At 37.3% G+C, this 12514-nt stretch overlaps 1 protein-coding gene and 1 pseudogene across 1 annotated transcript; both read left to right on the top strand.

Moving 5' to 3' along the window:
• The first annotated feature begins 407 nt into the window (after positions 1 to 407).
• On the top strand, positions 408 to 3298 carry LOC107926480 (probable LRR receptor-like serine/threonine-protein kinase At4g37250). Its single transcript, XM_016857330.2, has 2 exons — positions 408 to 2322; positions 2551 to 3298. Exons 1-2 carry the CDS (start codon positions 765 to 767, stop codon positions 3219 to 3221), a joined length of 2229 nt encoding a protein of 742 aa, XP_016712819.1. The 5' UTR covers positions 408 to 764; the 3' UTR covers positions 3222 to 3298.
• Positions 3299 to 4741: 1443 nt separating this feature from the next.
• The window catches only part of LOC121211351 (microtubule-associated protein RP/EB family member 1C-like), a 90001-nt pseudogene continuing 82228 nt past the window's right edge, over positions 4742 to 12514 (top strand).

The following is a 12514-nucleotide window of genomic DNA, read 5'->3' as shown; positions in this document are numbered from 1 at the left end:
AGTTGATTTTGATAGGAAATGTACACAGTATGTTTCCTACACACAATCATCTAAATTTGACGAAACATATAAAATTATTGATGTATGACCGATCGAGATTTGAGGAATATATGCTCATTCTCTTGTCTTTGTAACCCCCTTCTTCTTTTTTTTTTTTAAAGAATCCCACCTTCGCAGTTTACTTTTATAGACATGATAATTCAAGTATTCTATTCTTATTAATCATTCTAAGTTTACATTAATAATTTCTGTTAAATAAATTTTAACATATTTACCTAGAGATATTTGGTACAATCTACAAATTAATTTTTTCATAAAAAGTACACAATATTCACCCTTAAACCATATTAATTTTCTACTAATAAATATTCTTTTCATCTTGTCATGGATGTCTTGTAGCAAAGATGCTATTCTATAGTTCTCATCTTGTAATAGCTTTACTTGATTTATTTATTTCTAAAACCAACTGTGAGATCATCAGCAAATTATCATTTCGATCAAACCTTAAAAAACCATATATTTTACACATATATATATATATGCAGATAGCTGCCAATCCAGAACATTTTTGGCTATATGAGACAAGTTTGTTTTTATTGAGCTGTGTATATATATTTTTAGCTAACTTTCATCACATGGCCTCTTTGTAACTTCATTAACATAAATGATAAATCTCAGTTAGTTCCTATCTCTCTCGTCTCCTTCCTCCCTTCTCTCTTTCTGTCTACTTTCACACAAGAAATGTGTGATCAGTTTGACAAATCATGAGTTCCTCCTCCAGTCTTAAACTCCATTTTTGGTGGAGAATTCTTGCTGTGGTTGAGTTTCTTGTGGTTCAAGCTTTGGGGTTAAACACAGATGGGATTCTCTTGCTGTCTTTCAGGTATTTGATTCTTAGTGATCCTCTAAACGTATTACAAAGCTGGAACTCCGCCGACCAGACGCCTTGTTCTTGGAATGGAGTAACTTGTGGAGCAGTAAGCAACTCCATTAAAGGCGACCTTCGAGTTACAGGCTTGTCTCTTCCCAATTCTCAGCTTCTTGGTTCAATTCCATCCGATCTGGGCTTACTTCAACACCTTCAGAATCTTGATCTTTCCAATAATTCTCTCAATGGGTCTCTCCTTGTTTCCTTATTCAATTCAACCCAGATTCGGGTTCTTGATTTGTCAAACAATTTGATCTCCGGTGGAATACCAGAAACCATTGGAACTCTGCAAAACCTTCAATTCCTTAACCTTTCCGATAATGGATTGACGGGGGCTTTACCTGCAACTCTTACTACTATCCAGAATCTAACTGTTGTTTCTCTGAAGAACAATTACTTTTCAGGGAATCTCCCAAGTGGCTTCCAATCTGTTCAAGTTTTAGATCTCTCTTCCAATCTTGTTGAGGGTTCCTTGCCACCAGACTTCGGAGGCAGCAACCTCAACTACTTGAATTTTTCTTACAACAGACTTTCCGGGAAAATTCCACCAGAATTCGCCGAGAAAATCCCCAGTAACGCTACCATTGATCTTTCCTTCAACAATCTTACAGGAGAAGTTCCGGATTCTGTCGTTTTCAAGAACCAAGATTCCAAATCTTTTTCGGGGAATCCTCATCTATGTGGCGAAGCAACAGAGCGTGATTGTCCAAGTCCTTCACCAACTTATCCTCCAGCAATGGCCGCCATCCCCAAGAAAACGGATCCCGGAGCTAAAACATCCCGGCGAAACAAGCTTAAACCAGGAACAATAGTGGGAATTATAGTCGGTGATATAGCTGGAGTTGGATTAGTAATTATGGTATTCCTTTTCGTCTATAAAATAAAGAGAAAAAACAGAGTACTGGAGACCACACTGAAGCAAGAAGCTAATACAGCATCCCCATCGTCAGAATCAAAAGTGTTTGCGATATGGGCATGTTTAATAAAGAGAGGAAAGTACGAAGAAGAATCCGACAGTACTGAAGAGGAAGAAGATGATGATGATCAACGGGGGCAAGGGCAAGAAGATGACAAGAAAGGGACGTTGGTGACCGTCGATTGGGAAAAGAAACTTGACCTGGATACGTTACTTAAAGCGTCGGCATACATATTAGGTGCCACCGGGTCTAACATACTGTACAAGGCGGTGCTTGAAGATGGGACCTCCTTGGCGGTTCGACGGATTGGTGAGAACAGTGCGGATCGGTTCAGGGATTTCGAGACCCAGGTTCGAATCATTTCTAAACTGGAGCACCCCAATCTGGTCAGGATTCGTGGGTTTTATTGGGGAGTTGATGAAAAGCTTATTATCTACGATTTTGTACCAAATGGCAGCCTCGCCAACGCTCGTTACAGTGAGTCCTTTTTACCTTTTCAAATTTTCACATTTTCAAGGTTAAATATATAAAAGTTATGTATGTGATATGCTCCTGTCAACGCTGAAGAAGTGAAGTCATGGCGGTGGAGTAGGTTTAACTAAAAGGTTGTCGTTTAATGCATGAGAAAGTCAAACATCGATTGAATATGAAAAGGACCCATCTTCATGCGTTTACATTTGTTAAGTATTGGCTTTTCTGTTTCAGGAAAAGTTGGCTCTTCACCTTGTCATCTTCCCTGGGAGGCTCGGCTAAAAATTGCTAAAGGTGTGGCCCGTGGGCTAGCATATCTCCACGAGAAGAAACATGTGCACGCCAATTTGAAGCCCAGCAATATCCTCTTAGACTCTAACATGGAACCCAAGATTGGAGATTTCGGTCTAGAAAGGCTAGTAACAGGTGATACAAGCTCTAAAGTGGGAATGTCAGCCGTAAATTTTGGTAGCAAGAGGTCGACAGCATCAAGGGATAGCCTCCAAGATGTAGTGGGACCTAGCCCCAGTCCAAGTCCAAGCCCGAGTTCATTTGGTGTATCGCCGTACCATGCCCCGGAGTCACTTCGGAGCCTCAAGCCCAACCCCAAGTGGGACGTATATGCATTTGGGGTGATTTTGCTTGAGCTTCTAACCGGGAAAGTTATAATTGTGGATGAGCTGGGGCAGGGAAATGGGGTGGTGGTTGAGGACCAGAACAAGGCATTGAGGATGGCTGATGCGGCTATTCGTGGGGATTTAGAAGGCAAAGAGGATGCATTGCTGGCTTGTTTCAAGTTAGGGTACCATTGTGCATCTCCAATCCCACAAAAGAGACCCACCATGAAAGAAGCCTTACAAATTCTTGACAAAATCCCATCTTCTTCCCACTATTATGGATACTGATAAACCCATTTGAGAACATTCAGACTACCTTGCTAGTAAAAATTGTATGTAATGATTGACTTACAGGTTTTCTTTTATTTTCTCCTTTTCTTTTTTTGTTTATACTTTTGCTTCAAAGTTTAGGTTTAGCTGAAAATGCATGGTATCGTGCGTTGGATGAACTTTTTTAAATTACAAGTTACAAACATAAATAATATAAATCTGAATAATTACCACATAAAATTTAATTTTTTCAAATACAATCAAATTAGTAATTAAAACATATAAACTAAAATAGTTTAGATATAGTGCACACATGGAATAATTTAAACCAAAATAAAATTTAGATGAAAAAACACATATAGTGTATATAAGCTAAGAATCTTACCATTAAGTCAAAGCATGAAATTAATATTTAATCAATAGACATAATATGTACATTCACAAAATATATAAAATTTGTATATAAATATAGTTATATTCGCTATAACAAATGCTTGATATTATGAGTTAAGTGGCACAAATTCCGTCATTGAATTTATCAAAAGCTTTTCATTTTTTATAAAAATTTTAATCAAACAATTGTATGTGTTAAATATTGAGGTAAATGTTTTGAAGTGACTATCAAAATTTCAACAGTAGTGACTACTATAGCTAACACTACGATAAATTTTGTTATTTGTCATATATGAAATTATCAATTTTTAAAACATAACCTTAGAGCTTTAAAGTTGAAATTTTTTATATTAAATAAATATTTTTTTGAAAGGAAATTTTATTAATTCATTTAATGAATAGGACCGTACAATTTAAGAAAAAAATAGCAAACATTCAGAGTAGATGATGAAAGACAAGCTCCACAACATAACAAGGGCTTTAGTCTCAACATAAATAGAACATTATAACACGTTGACAATTAGCTTTGTCACAATACAAGTACGACATATTTAAAGTGATTGCAAGCACTTAATACGATAAGGAAACCAGCCTCGAATGGTCCAAAGCGGTGAGCAAAAATCTGCAAAAGAATAAAGCATCTACCAAACTATAAAGGAGGTGACAAAACTATCCCTAAAATCACTTGCATAAGCAAGACTACATGCATAAGCAAGACTAAAAAATCGTGTTACAATAACAAACAAAAACTTTTAAAAGTGAAAACTTATTAAATAATGGAAAATAAAGAAAAAAATTAAAGAACATAAAAAAAGTAAATTACTCAAAATGAAAAAATATCGGGATCTATTGTATAATTTACCCTAAAATTTTTGTTTAAAATTATGATTTAACGTGCCACGTCAACTTACCGTTACACTTAGCGACAATTAATAGCTCAGTGACTAAAATGTTACAATACGATAACATAAGTGATTAAAACGTAATATTTTAAACATAAATGACTAAAATGTAATTTAAAGTAAACAAAAGAGACTATAAATGCAGTTTAGCCTAAAAAATAATTTTAACCAGCTGCAATAAGTTTAGGCTTGAGCGGGACCCACTCATAAAAGAGCGGTTTCTCCGGTCCTTGTCTAAGCCGACTAAAAACTAGCCCGCGGTTATTGAAATGAAAGAGATCCCGCTCCTCATTTTAAAAACCTTTCAAACATAAAATAGTCGTTAGAAAGAGGCTTGATTTTGAGAAGAAGAAAAAGAAAGCAAATGGCAACGAACATTGGAATGATGGATCTGAATTTCTTGCTTGGATCAACTCCACTCTCCATCTCAATCTCTTCAAAGTCGAAGAGGTTTTTATTTTGTTCTATGAATATGTATTTCTGGTCCGGCGTGGCGGTTCATTGCCAACTAATGGATGCGGTTCACCCGGGGATGGTGCCGATGCATAGAGTCAACTTCGACGCCAAAAATGAATACGATATGATCCACGAGACTTCTTTAGCAAACTCAAAATCACCAAGGTTTTAATTTCAATCTTGTCGATATGTTCTCTCTCTCTCTCTCTCTTTTCTTTTTTGCTTTGGTTGTTTTGAATTTTGACTTTGGGGATTTTAGCATATCGAAGTGAGCAAGCTGGTGAAAGGCAGGCCGCTTGATAATTGGAGTTCATGCAATGGATGAAAATATATTGTGATTCGGTCAATGAAGGCGGTCTTCATAGGTAAATTTCTTTCACACCCTAAATTTTCTTTTCAATCATCAATTTATTTTAATTATTTTACTTCCTTTCTGGGTTTTCTTGTTCTTCTTGTGAACGGGTATTAAATTGTTACAATAATTGGTTCTTTGTTTGCTAATATAGGGTCACAATTAATGTTAACCTTTACCCGCTGAAGCCTTAGTTACTTGCGAAATAAAAATGAAATTTCGCCTGCTATAAATAATTCTCCTTCCTTTGGAATCGAACCCATAACCTCTCGACAGGCCTGCCACTACATTGATATAATCTGCTCACAATTAATCTTAAGACTTATATGCTGCAGTCCCGATTCGTTTAAAACAAAATATGCTACTCACCAGACTCGAACCCCTAACCACATGCACACTCTTAACGCCTCCTCGCCACTTGACCACGTGCCTCTTTTGTGTCACCTTTCTTCTCAAAATATTTATAAGGCCTACTTGCGAAAATTCTTGGTTGTAAAAAAAAACCATTTGCGCACGCCGTGCCTTGAACCCTGGCACCTCCCATGCCTTCCTAGCGTGCTTAGCCACTGGGCCAAGTGCTCCTTTATACTATATCGCAGCCCAAATTATTAATAAGGCCTACTGCCCAGATCCCCTAAGGTAGTATAAAATTAAAATTTTTCTAGAGTCTTAAATCGAACCCAAGCCTTTTCCCACACAATAAATCTATCGTAATTTATTTAATTACTAGACTAAACATACAAAATAATAATAATAATTAAAACATCCAAATTATTTGGGCCGTCTTCTACCCGAACCCAAACTTAAGGCCCAATACTTTCAAGCCCAAAAATCGGGGCGTTACAATATCAAGAAACATGGGATGGACTATGCAAGTGTGACTATTCCATGACTCGTGTCCATTCCAAAGATATAGGACTTAAGGATTAATGCATGACAGGTTAATCACAAAAGGTTATGCCGAATCATGACTTCTTGTAACTTAGGTAGCATTGATGCATTGCTAGATGCCACTCATTGTTTGTAACATTAGATTCGTTCTAATATTACTACTAACGTTACAAGAACCTATAGGGTCACACCCTATGGTTGAAATGAACGAGGTAAAACATAGTTGGTATATTACTTGGTTGTCACATGAATTAAATTAATTATAGAATTAATTTAATTGGGCAATCAAATTGTTGAACATACTATATGTACAAGGATGTTGTACACATAATCAGAACATAATTTGATTCATATATGAATTTATTTCGTATATAAGTTTAAATAAATATAGTTTACCGAAATCTTTATTATAATTAATGTAATTATAATTTTTTGGTTAAACATTATTATATTTATTTGAATGATAATTATTATGTTCGGATTAATTTTAATGAATTAAAATTCGTTATAAATATATACCAATTAAGAGCGAGTTATATATAGCAAGGGTAGAAACCCTAAAAAGTATATATAAAAACTAGCCCGAAAATATACAAGGTGGTCTAGCAGCCGTTTAGCAAAATTCTCTCTGAAAATAGTTTTCTGAGATTTCTACCGTTCATTGTCAATTGGGTGGACTACGTAGAGGCCGACATCGGAAAAGGTTGCGGCTTGGTTCGATAGTGGTTCAGCATTCCTGTTGCCTAGGCGTCGCTGTCTACTCAGATTGAAGTTTTGGTAATTTCGAAACCCTTTTTATCACCCCGATTCGTTCCTTACACATGGATCCTTGGTTTGGATCGCCGGAATGTTTTAATTATTTTATTTTTCTGCTACGCCTTGGAGGCACCGGCGTTCCAACACTTTTCGTCTTAATCTGCTCCACTACAACTTCAGGAAGATAGGATTAGCTGTCTTCAGTCTACTCCGCCGTAACTTTAGGGAGATAAGACTTGTGGATTAATTTGCTCCACTGCAACTTCAGGGAGATAAGATTTACCATGGTAGATTTGATCTGACCTACTGCAACTTCAGAGGTATAGGACTCGTCATTTTAATCTGCTCCACTGCAACTTCAGGGAGATAGGATTAGCTTTCTTCAGTCTGCTCCGCTGCAACTTTAGGGAGATAAGACTTGTAATTTCAACCTGCTCCACTGCAACTTCAGAGAGATAAGGTTTTCTATGATCTGTTCTACTGCAACTTCAGAGAGATAAGATCTGTAATTTATAGCTTCAATTTGTTCCACTGCAACTTTAGGAAAATAAGATTCGCTATCTTCAGTCTGCTCCACTGCAACTTCAGGGAGATAAGACTTGTAATTACAACCTGCTCCACTACAACTTTGGAGAGATAAGGTTTGTTTTGATCTGCTCTACTGCGACTTCAGAGAGATAAGATCTGTAATTTATAGCTTCAATATGTTCCACTGTAACTTCAGGGAAATAAGATTTGCTATCTTCAATCTGTTTCACTGCAACTTCAGGGAGATAGGATCTACAATTTTTAGGCTACTCCACTACTGCTTAGGGAGATAGGATGGTGGCTTAAATCTGCTCCACTACTGCTTAGGGAGACAAGATTTTCCATCTTCTATCTGCTCTACTACTGCCTAGGGAGACAAGATCTACAATTTTCAGCTTACTCCACTACTGCTTAGGGAGATAGGATGGTGGCTTAAATCTGCTCCACTACTGCTTAGGGAGACAATATCTACAATATCCAGCTTGCTCCACTGCTGCTCAATGAGATAAGACTAGTGGCTTAAATCTGCTTCTCTACTACCTCAGGAAGATAAGATTCGCCGTCTTTGATCTGTTCCACTACTGCTTATAGAGATAAGATCTGTGAATTCACCGATGTTGCTACACTATCCTCCAGGGACATGATCTGTAGAATCAATTTCATGTACCTATGCTTATGCCAAATGATTAGGATACTATGATCGAAATGAATCAAATGCTCCTAACTATCTTATGAATGATATTTGTATGAATGCAGAATGTCATAAGAATGATATATTCTTAATGTTTGGGTTGTCATTGCTCATTGTTCATCAAGGTTTTATCACTGACACATTACCCTACCTTCTTCCTCAGCTAGTATCTTTGACAGAAAACCCGAAGAAATAGTCAGTTTGGGCTCTTCTTTTTCAAAAATTTTCAACCCTTAGGTTTGGTTAGTTCTAAATAATAGCCTTGTTTCAGGTCCTTGTACTATTTAGAAACTTTCAGAGTAATAAGCAGAACCCTTTTTGTGAAAGTATTTTTAGTCCAATAATCGTTATTTCAATGCAAAATGCTTGAAAAAGATCATAATGATGGTCAAAACTGAAATTTATTAAGAACAAAACTTGAAAAGAATGGATTAATCAAAGAAAGCATATATTACTGGAATGCAAAATGGGTAAAAAGAAAATAGGTGTCCCAGATATCGCAGCCTGAGCTTCTCTGTACGAGCTTCTTGAGGACTCTTTTTGAGCTCAATATGTGTTTAGGGGATCTAGAGTACTCTGTTGATGCCCCAAGATGTAACATCTCTCATTCTTGTTAATTTGGAGAAAGCGAGACTACCGCATGCCCCATTTTTGATCAAAATTTGAATTGCCCTTTACGGGTTTTCAATTCAAAACCCATTTGGTCTCAAGGCGCCCTTTGCGGGTTTTTGTCTTGGCCTCTCCATTTTCTTCTTCTTCTTCTTTTTATTTTTTTTGGAAAACTTTTTGACTGAATCTGAATTATGGGATTAGACAGGTTATTGCCATTCATCTCGGTTAAAATCAATGCTTTTCCAGAGAAGGCCTTCTTTACCACATAAGGTCCTTCCTAATTCGGCATCCACTTTCCTCTGAAATCCTTTTGTATATGAAGGATCCTTTTTAAAACTAAGTCATTCTCATGGAATTCTCTAGGGCAAGCCTTCTTGCCATAAACTCGCATCATTTGTTTTTGATGCATTTGACCATGATGGATACTTTCAAACTCTTTTCTTCAATCAGGTTCACTTGATCATATTGAAATTAGACTCATTCTGCTTCATCTAATTCTTGACTCAATTGAAGCTTGGAAAGAAGGAATCTCGACTTCAATGGGCAAAAATCGCTTCCTTTTCATAAAATAATGAGAAAGGTATTACCTTGGCGAAGGTCTTGGCCGACGTTCGATAAGCATATAAGGTAAATGGTGACTTCTTATGCCAATATTTACCAGCGGTCATTTTTTCCATGATTTTTTTAGTTGCCTCTGCTGCACCATTCATTTTGGGTGATATGGCGTCTGATCTTGAACAAACTACAAACTTTTGATATCGCGCTGTCGTGCATTATTAGATATGATCCTTTCTGGCATTCATTGTCGGCACATGACCTTTTTCTTTCTTTTTTTTACGAAATTTAATAACTGTCGACTTTGTAACACTGGCATATGAAGCGACTTTCACTCATTTAGTGAGGTAATCAACGACCACAAAGATGTCAATATCTGCTAGAAGCTTTTAACGAGATCGGCCCAATAACATCTATGCCCCACATAGAGAAAGTCCATGAAGAAATGAAGAAGGCACATAAATATTGTTTCCATAAATTTGGCATTTACAGCATAACTGATGCGATCCCCTTCCATAGTGGACCAATAGTACCCGAACCTCATGATTTGCCTGGCCATTGTAAAACCATTAGCATGTGTTCTTCAGACACCCTTATGGACTTCTTCTAAGATTTTCTTAGCCTTAACAGCATCCACACGTCTTAGTAGCCCAGGCGTATCTTGATACGATCTTGTGAAAACACCTTTGAATTCTTGAAATAACTCAATAACGTCTCGTTTTATTTCTGTGGTGATATAGACTTTGATCTTCACCTCTTTCTCTTCTCCTAGGCTCGCGATGTCCATTGACCCTTTGTAAAGTAGGATCTGTTTCTCATCTTGTTCTACTATCCTTAACAAATCAGGAGATAAACTACAATCTCTATCATCTTCAAAGTCCTAAGATCCCTCTAGACACATATATTGCTCAAAAGAAGATTCTAGGTCAGTAGCAGCGTCGCTAATGTCGCTGATATCTGGAGACCTGTTGTAGGTATGAAGGAATATTCCAAAGAATAAATGAATCTAAGAATAATTATTTGTATGGTATGATCATGAATGAAGAATAAAAGAATATTTGAAAAAAAAAAGTCCAAAGAACAAAAGAATCTAAGAATGATTATTTGTATAAAATAAAAGAATATTTACTCAAAATGATAGCAAAGATGCATTTTATTGAAATAAAGATATTGAACATAAGCCTATTTCACAAAAAGATTCTCATCACTCCTAGGCTTAGACTAATAAGTGTGTTTTGAAAATTATTCTAAACTGGATCTAAGAAATATAAGAATCTCTTCCACAGTCCCATTATTCAAAACACCCCCAAGTTCGTAAGGGCAGACGCTTGAAAAATTCTATTCCCTAGTTCCCTCTTCGGATACGCTGTTAATGTTTAGATTCCTCGCTATTCCTTTTAGGCCTTTGACTTCTTCAAAGAATTCCAACTCTTTATTATTCGTTAGACTCTGCGCACTCCTAGATTTCGTGACCACTTTCAGCATGAAACTTATAGTAACTATCTATCCCTTTGGGTATCTTCTCCGAATTCTCATATCTATCATTTACTTCAAAACTCATTTCAGTGGGGGGTTTCTACTTCTTCCTCCACTCTTAATTATCACATTTATCCCCTGCAGTATGATCGGGTAACGGATTTCCTACCACATTAGGTCCTGATGGATCGTCAAACTTCACGATACCCATCTTGATGAACCTTTCGATTAACTTCTTAAATGTGGTGCAGTTCTCAATTGAGTGCCTCGTTATTCTTTCATGGTACTCGCATTGAGCATTCACATCATACCATTTCAGGAACGGAGGTTGTATGGGTTCCGAGTAGAAAGGGGATACCACATGTGCATCAAACAGATTTCTATACAGCTCTTTATATGACATTGGGATGGGTGTAAACTGGAGTCTTTTTGCGTTTGGCCTTGAGTTGGATTCTTGCCTGAAGGGGCCTTGATAGCTAGTAGTTACGGCCCTTGGCTGGCCTACAGTGACCGATTTGGAATACCCTTTGCTCATATTATTCACTTCATTTTCATTTCTCTTTGGGGTTGACCTCTTGGCGCTTTCTCCCACGTCTATCTTCCCACTCCTTATTGCGTTTTCAATAATCTCGTCGGATATTACTATATCTGAGAAGCTTATGGTAGCATTTCCTAACATATGAGTAATGAACGGGGGTTTCAGAGTGTTGATGAAAAGTATCGTTGTTTCTTTCTCCAAAAGAGGTGGCTGGACTTGTGTCGCTACCTCTTTCCATCTTTGGGCATATTGCTTGAAGCTCTCACTTTGCTTCTTTTCCATATTTTACAGTGTAATTTTGTCAGGCGCCATGTCTGTCACATGGCCATATTGCTTCATGAAAGCCCATTCCAAGTTCTTCCATGAATGAATTTTGGCACGGCTCAATTGGTTGTACCATTTGGCAGCTGACCCAATTAGACTATCTTGGAAGCAATGAATTAACAGTTGATCGTTATCAACGTATCCTGTCATTCTTCGGTAGAACATCGTGATGTGAGCTTTAGGACAACTAGTCCCATTATACTTTTCAAATTCTAGAGTCTTGAATTTTGGCGAGAGTACTAAATTTAGAACTAAATTGAAATCTTTGGCGCCAACCCTGCAATGATAATCAACATTCTCCATTGCTCTAAGTTTTTCCTCCAACCACCTGTACCGATCTTCGAGTTGTTTTGGCAGTTCAACCCTTGCTTTTTCTATTTCTGTCATTTCGTCTAGATCAAGAACTACATGATTCGTTAGACTGTTCCTCGGATTGGAACCTGAGCCCGTCAGGTAGTTCATGGGTGCCGAGGTACCGACCTGATGTTGTTGGGGCCTGACAATAACAGATGCCCCTTGTAGATGCGCGTTTGGTTGTGCCTAGGCATTTATTAGGGTAAAACCCGGGGGATAGATGGGGTCTTCATTACTATCCTTACCGTTGACTACTGGGTCTTTCCTTTTTTTGAACCCTCTAGCTAGTAATTGCTTCAATTGGCTCATTATACTTCTTTGGGATTCAAACATTTGATCCTTCATATCCTGTTGAATTTTGGCTAGTTGTTCTTGCATCTATGCCTGCAGCTGGTCTTGCATATCTCTTTGCAATTGCTCTAGTCTTTCCATTCTTTAATCCATTGCTTTCGTCTTGTGGCGGGTACCATAGTGATACTTAGT

The sequence above is a fragment of the Gossypium hirsutum genome, chromosome A12, assembly GCF_007990345.1.
Source record: "Gossypium hirsutum isolate 1008001.06 chromosome A12, Gossypium_hirsutum_v2.1, whole genome shotgun sequence".
Classification (NCBI taxonomy): Eukaryota; Viridiplantae; Streptophyta; class Magnoliopsida; order Malvales; family Malvaceae; genus Gossypium; species Gossypium hirsutum.
Note: the sequence above shows the minus strand (reverse complement) of the source record. Positions and strands in the feature narration are given on the sequence as shown.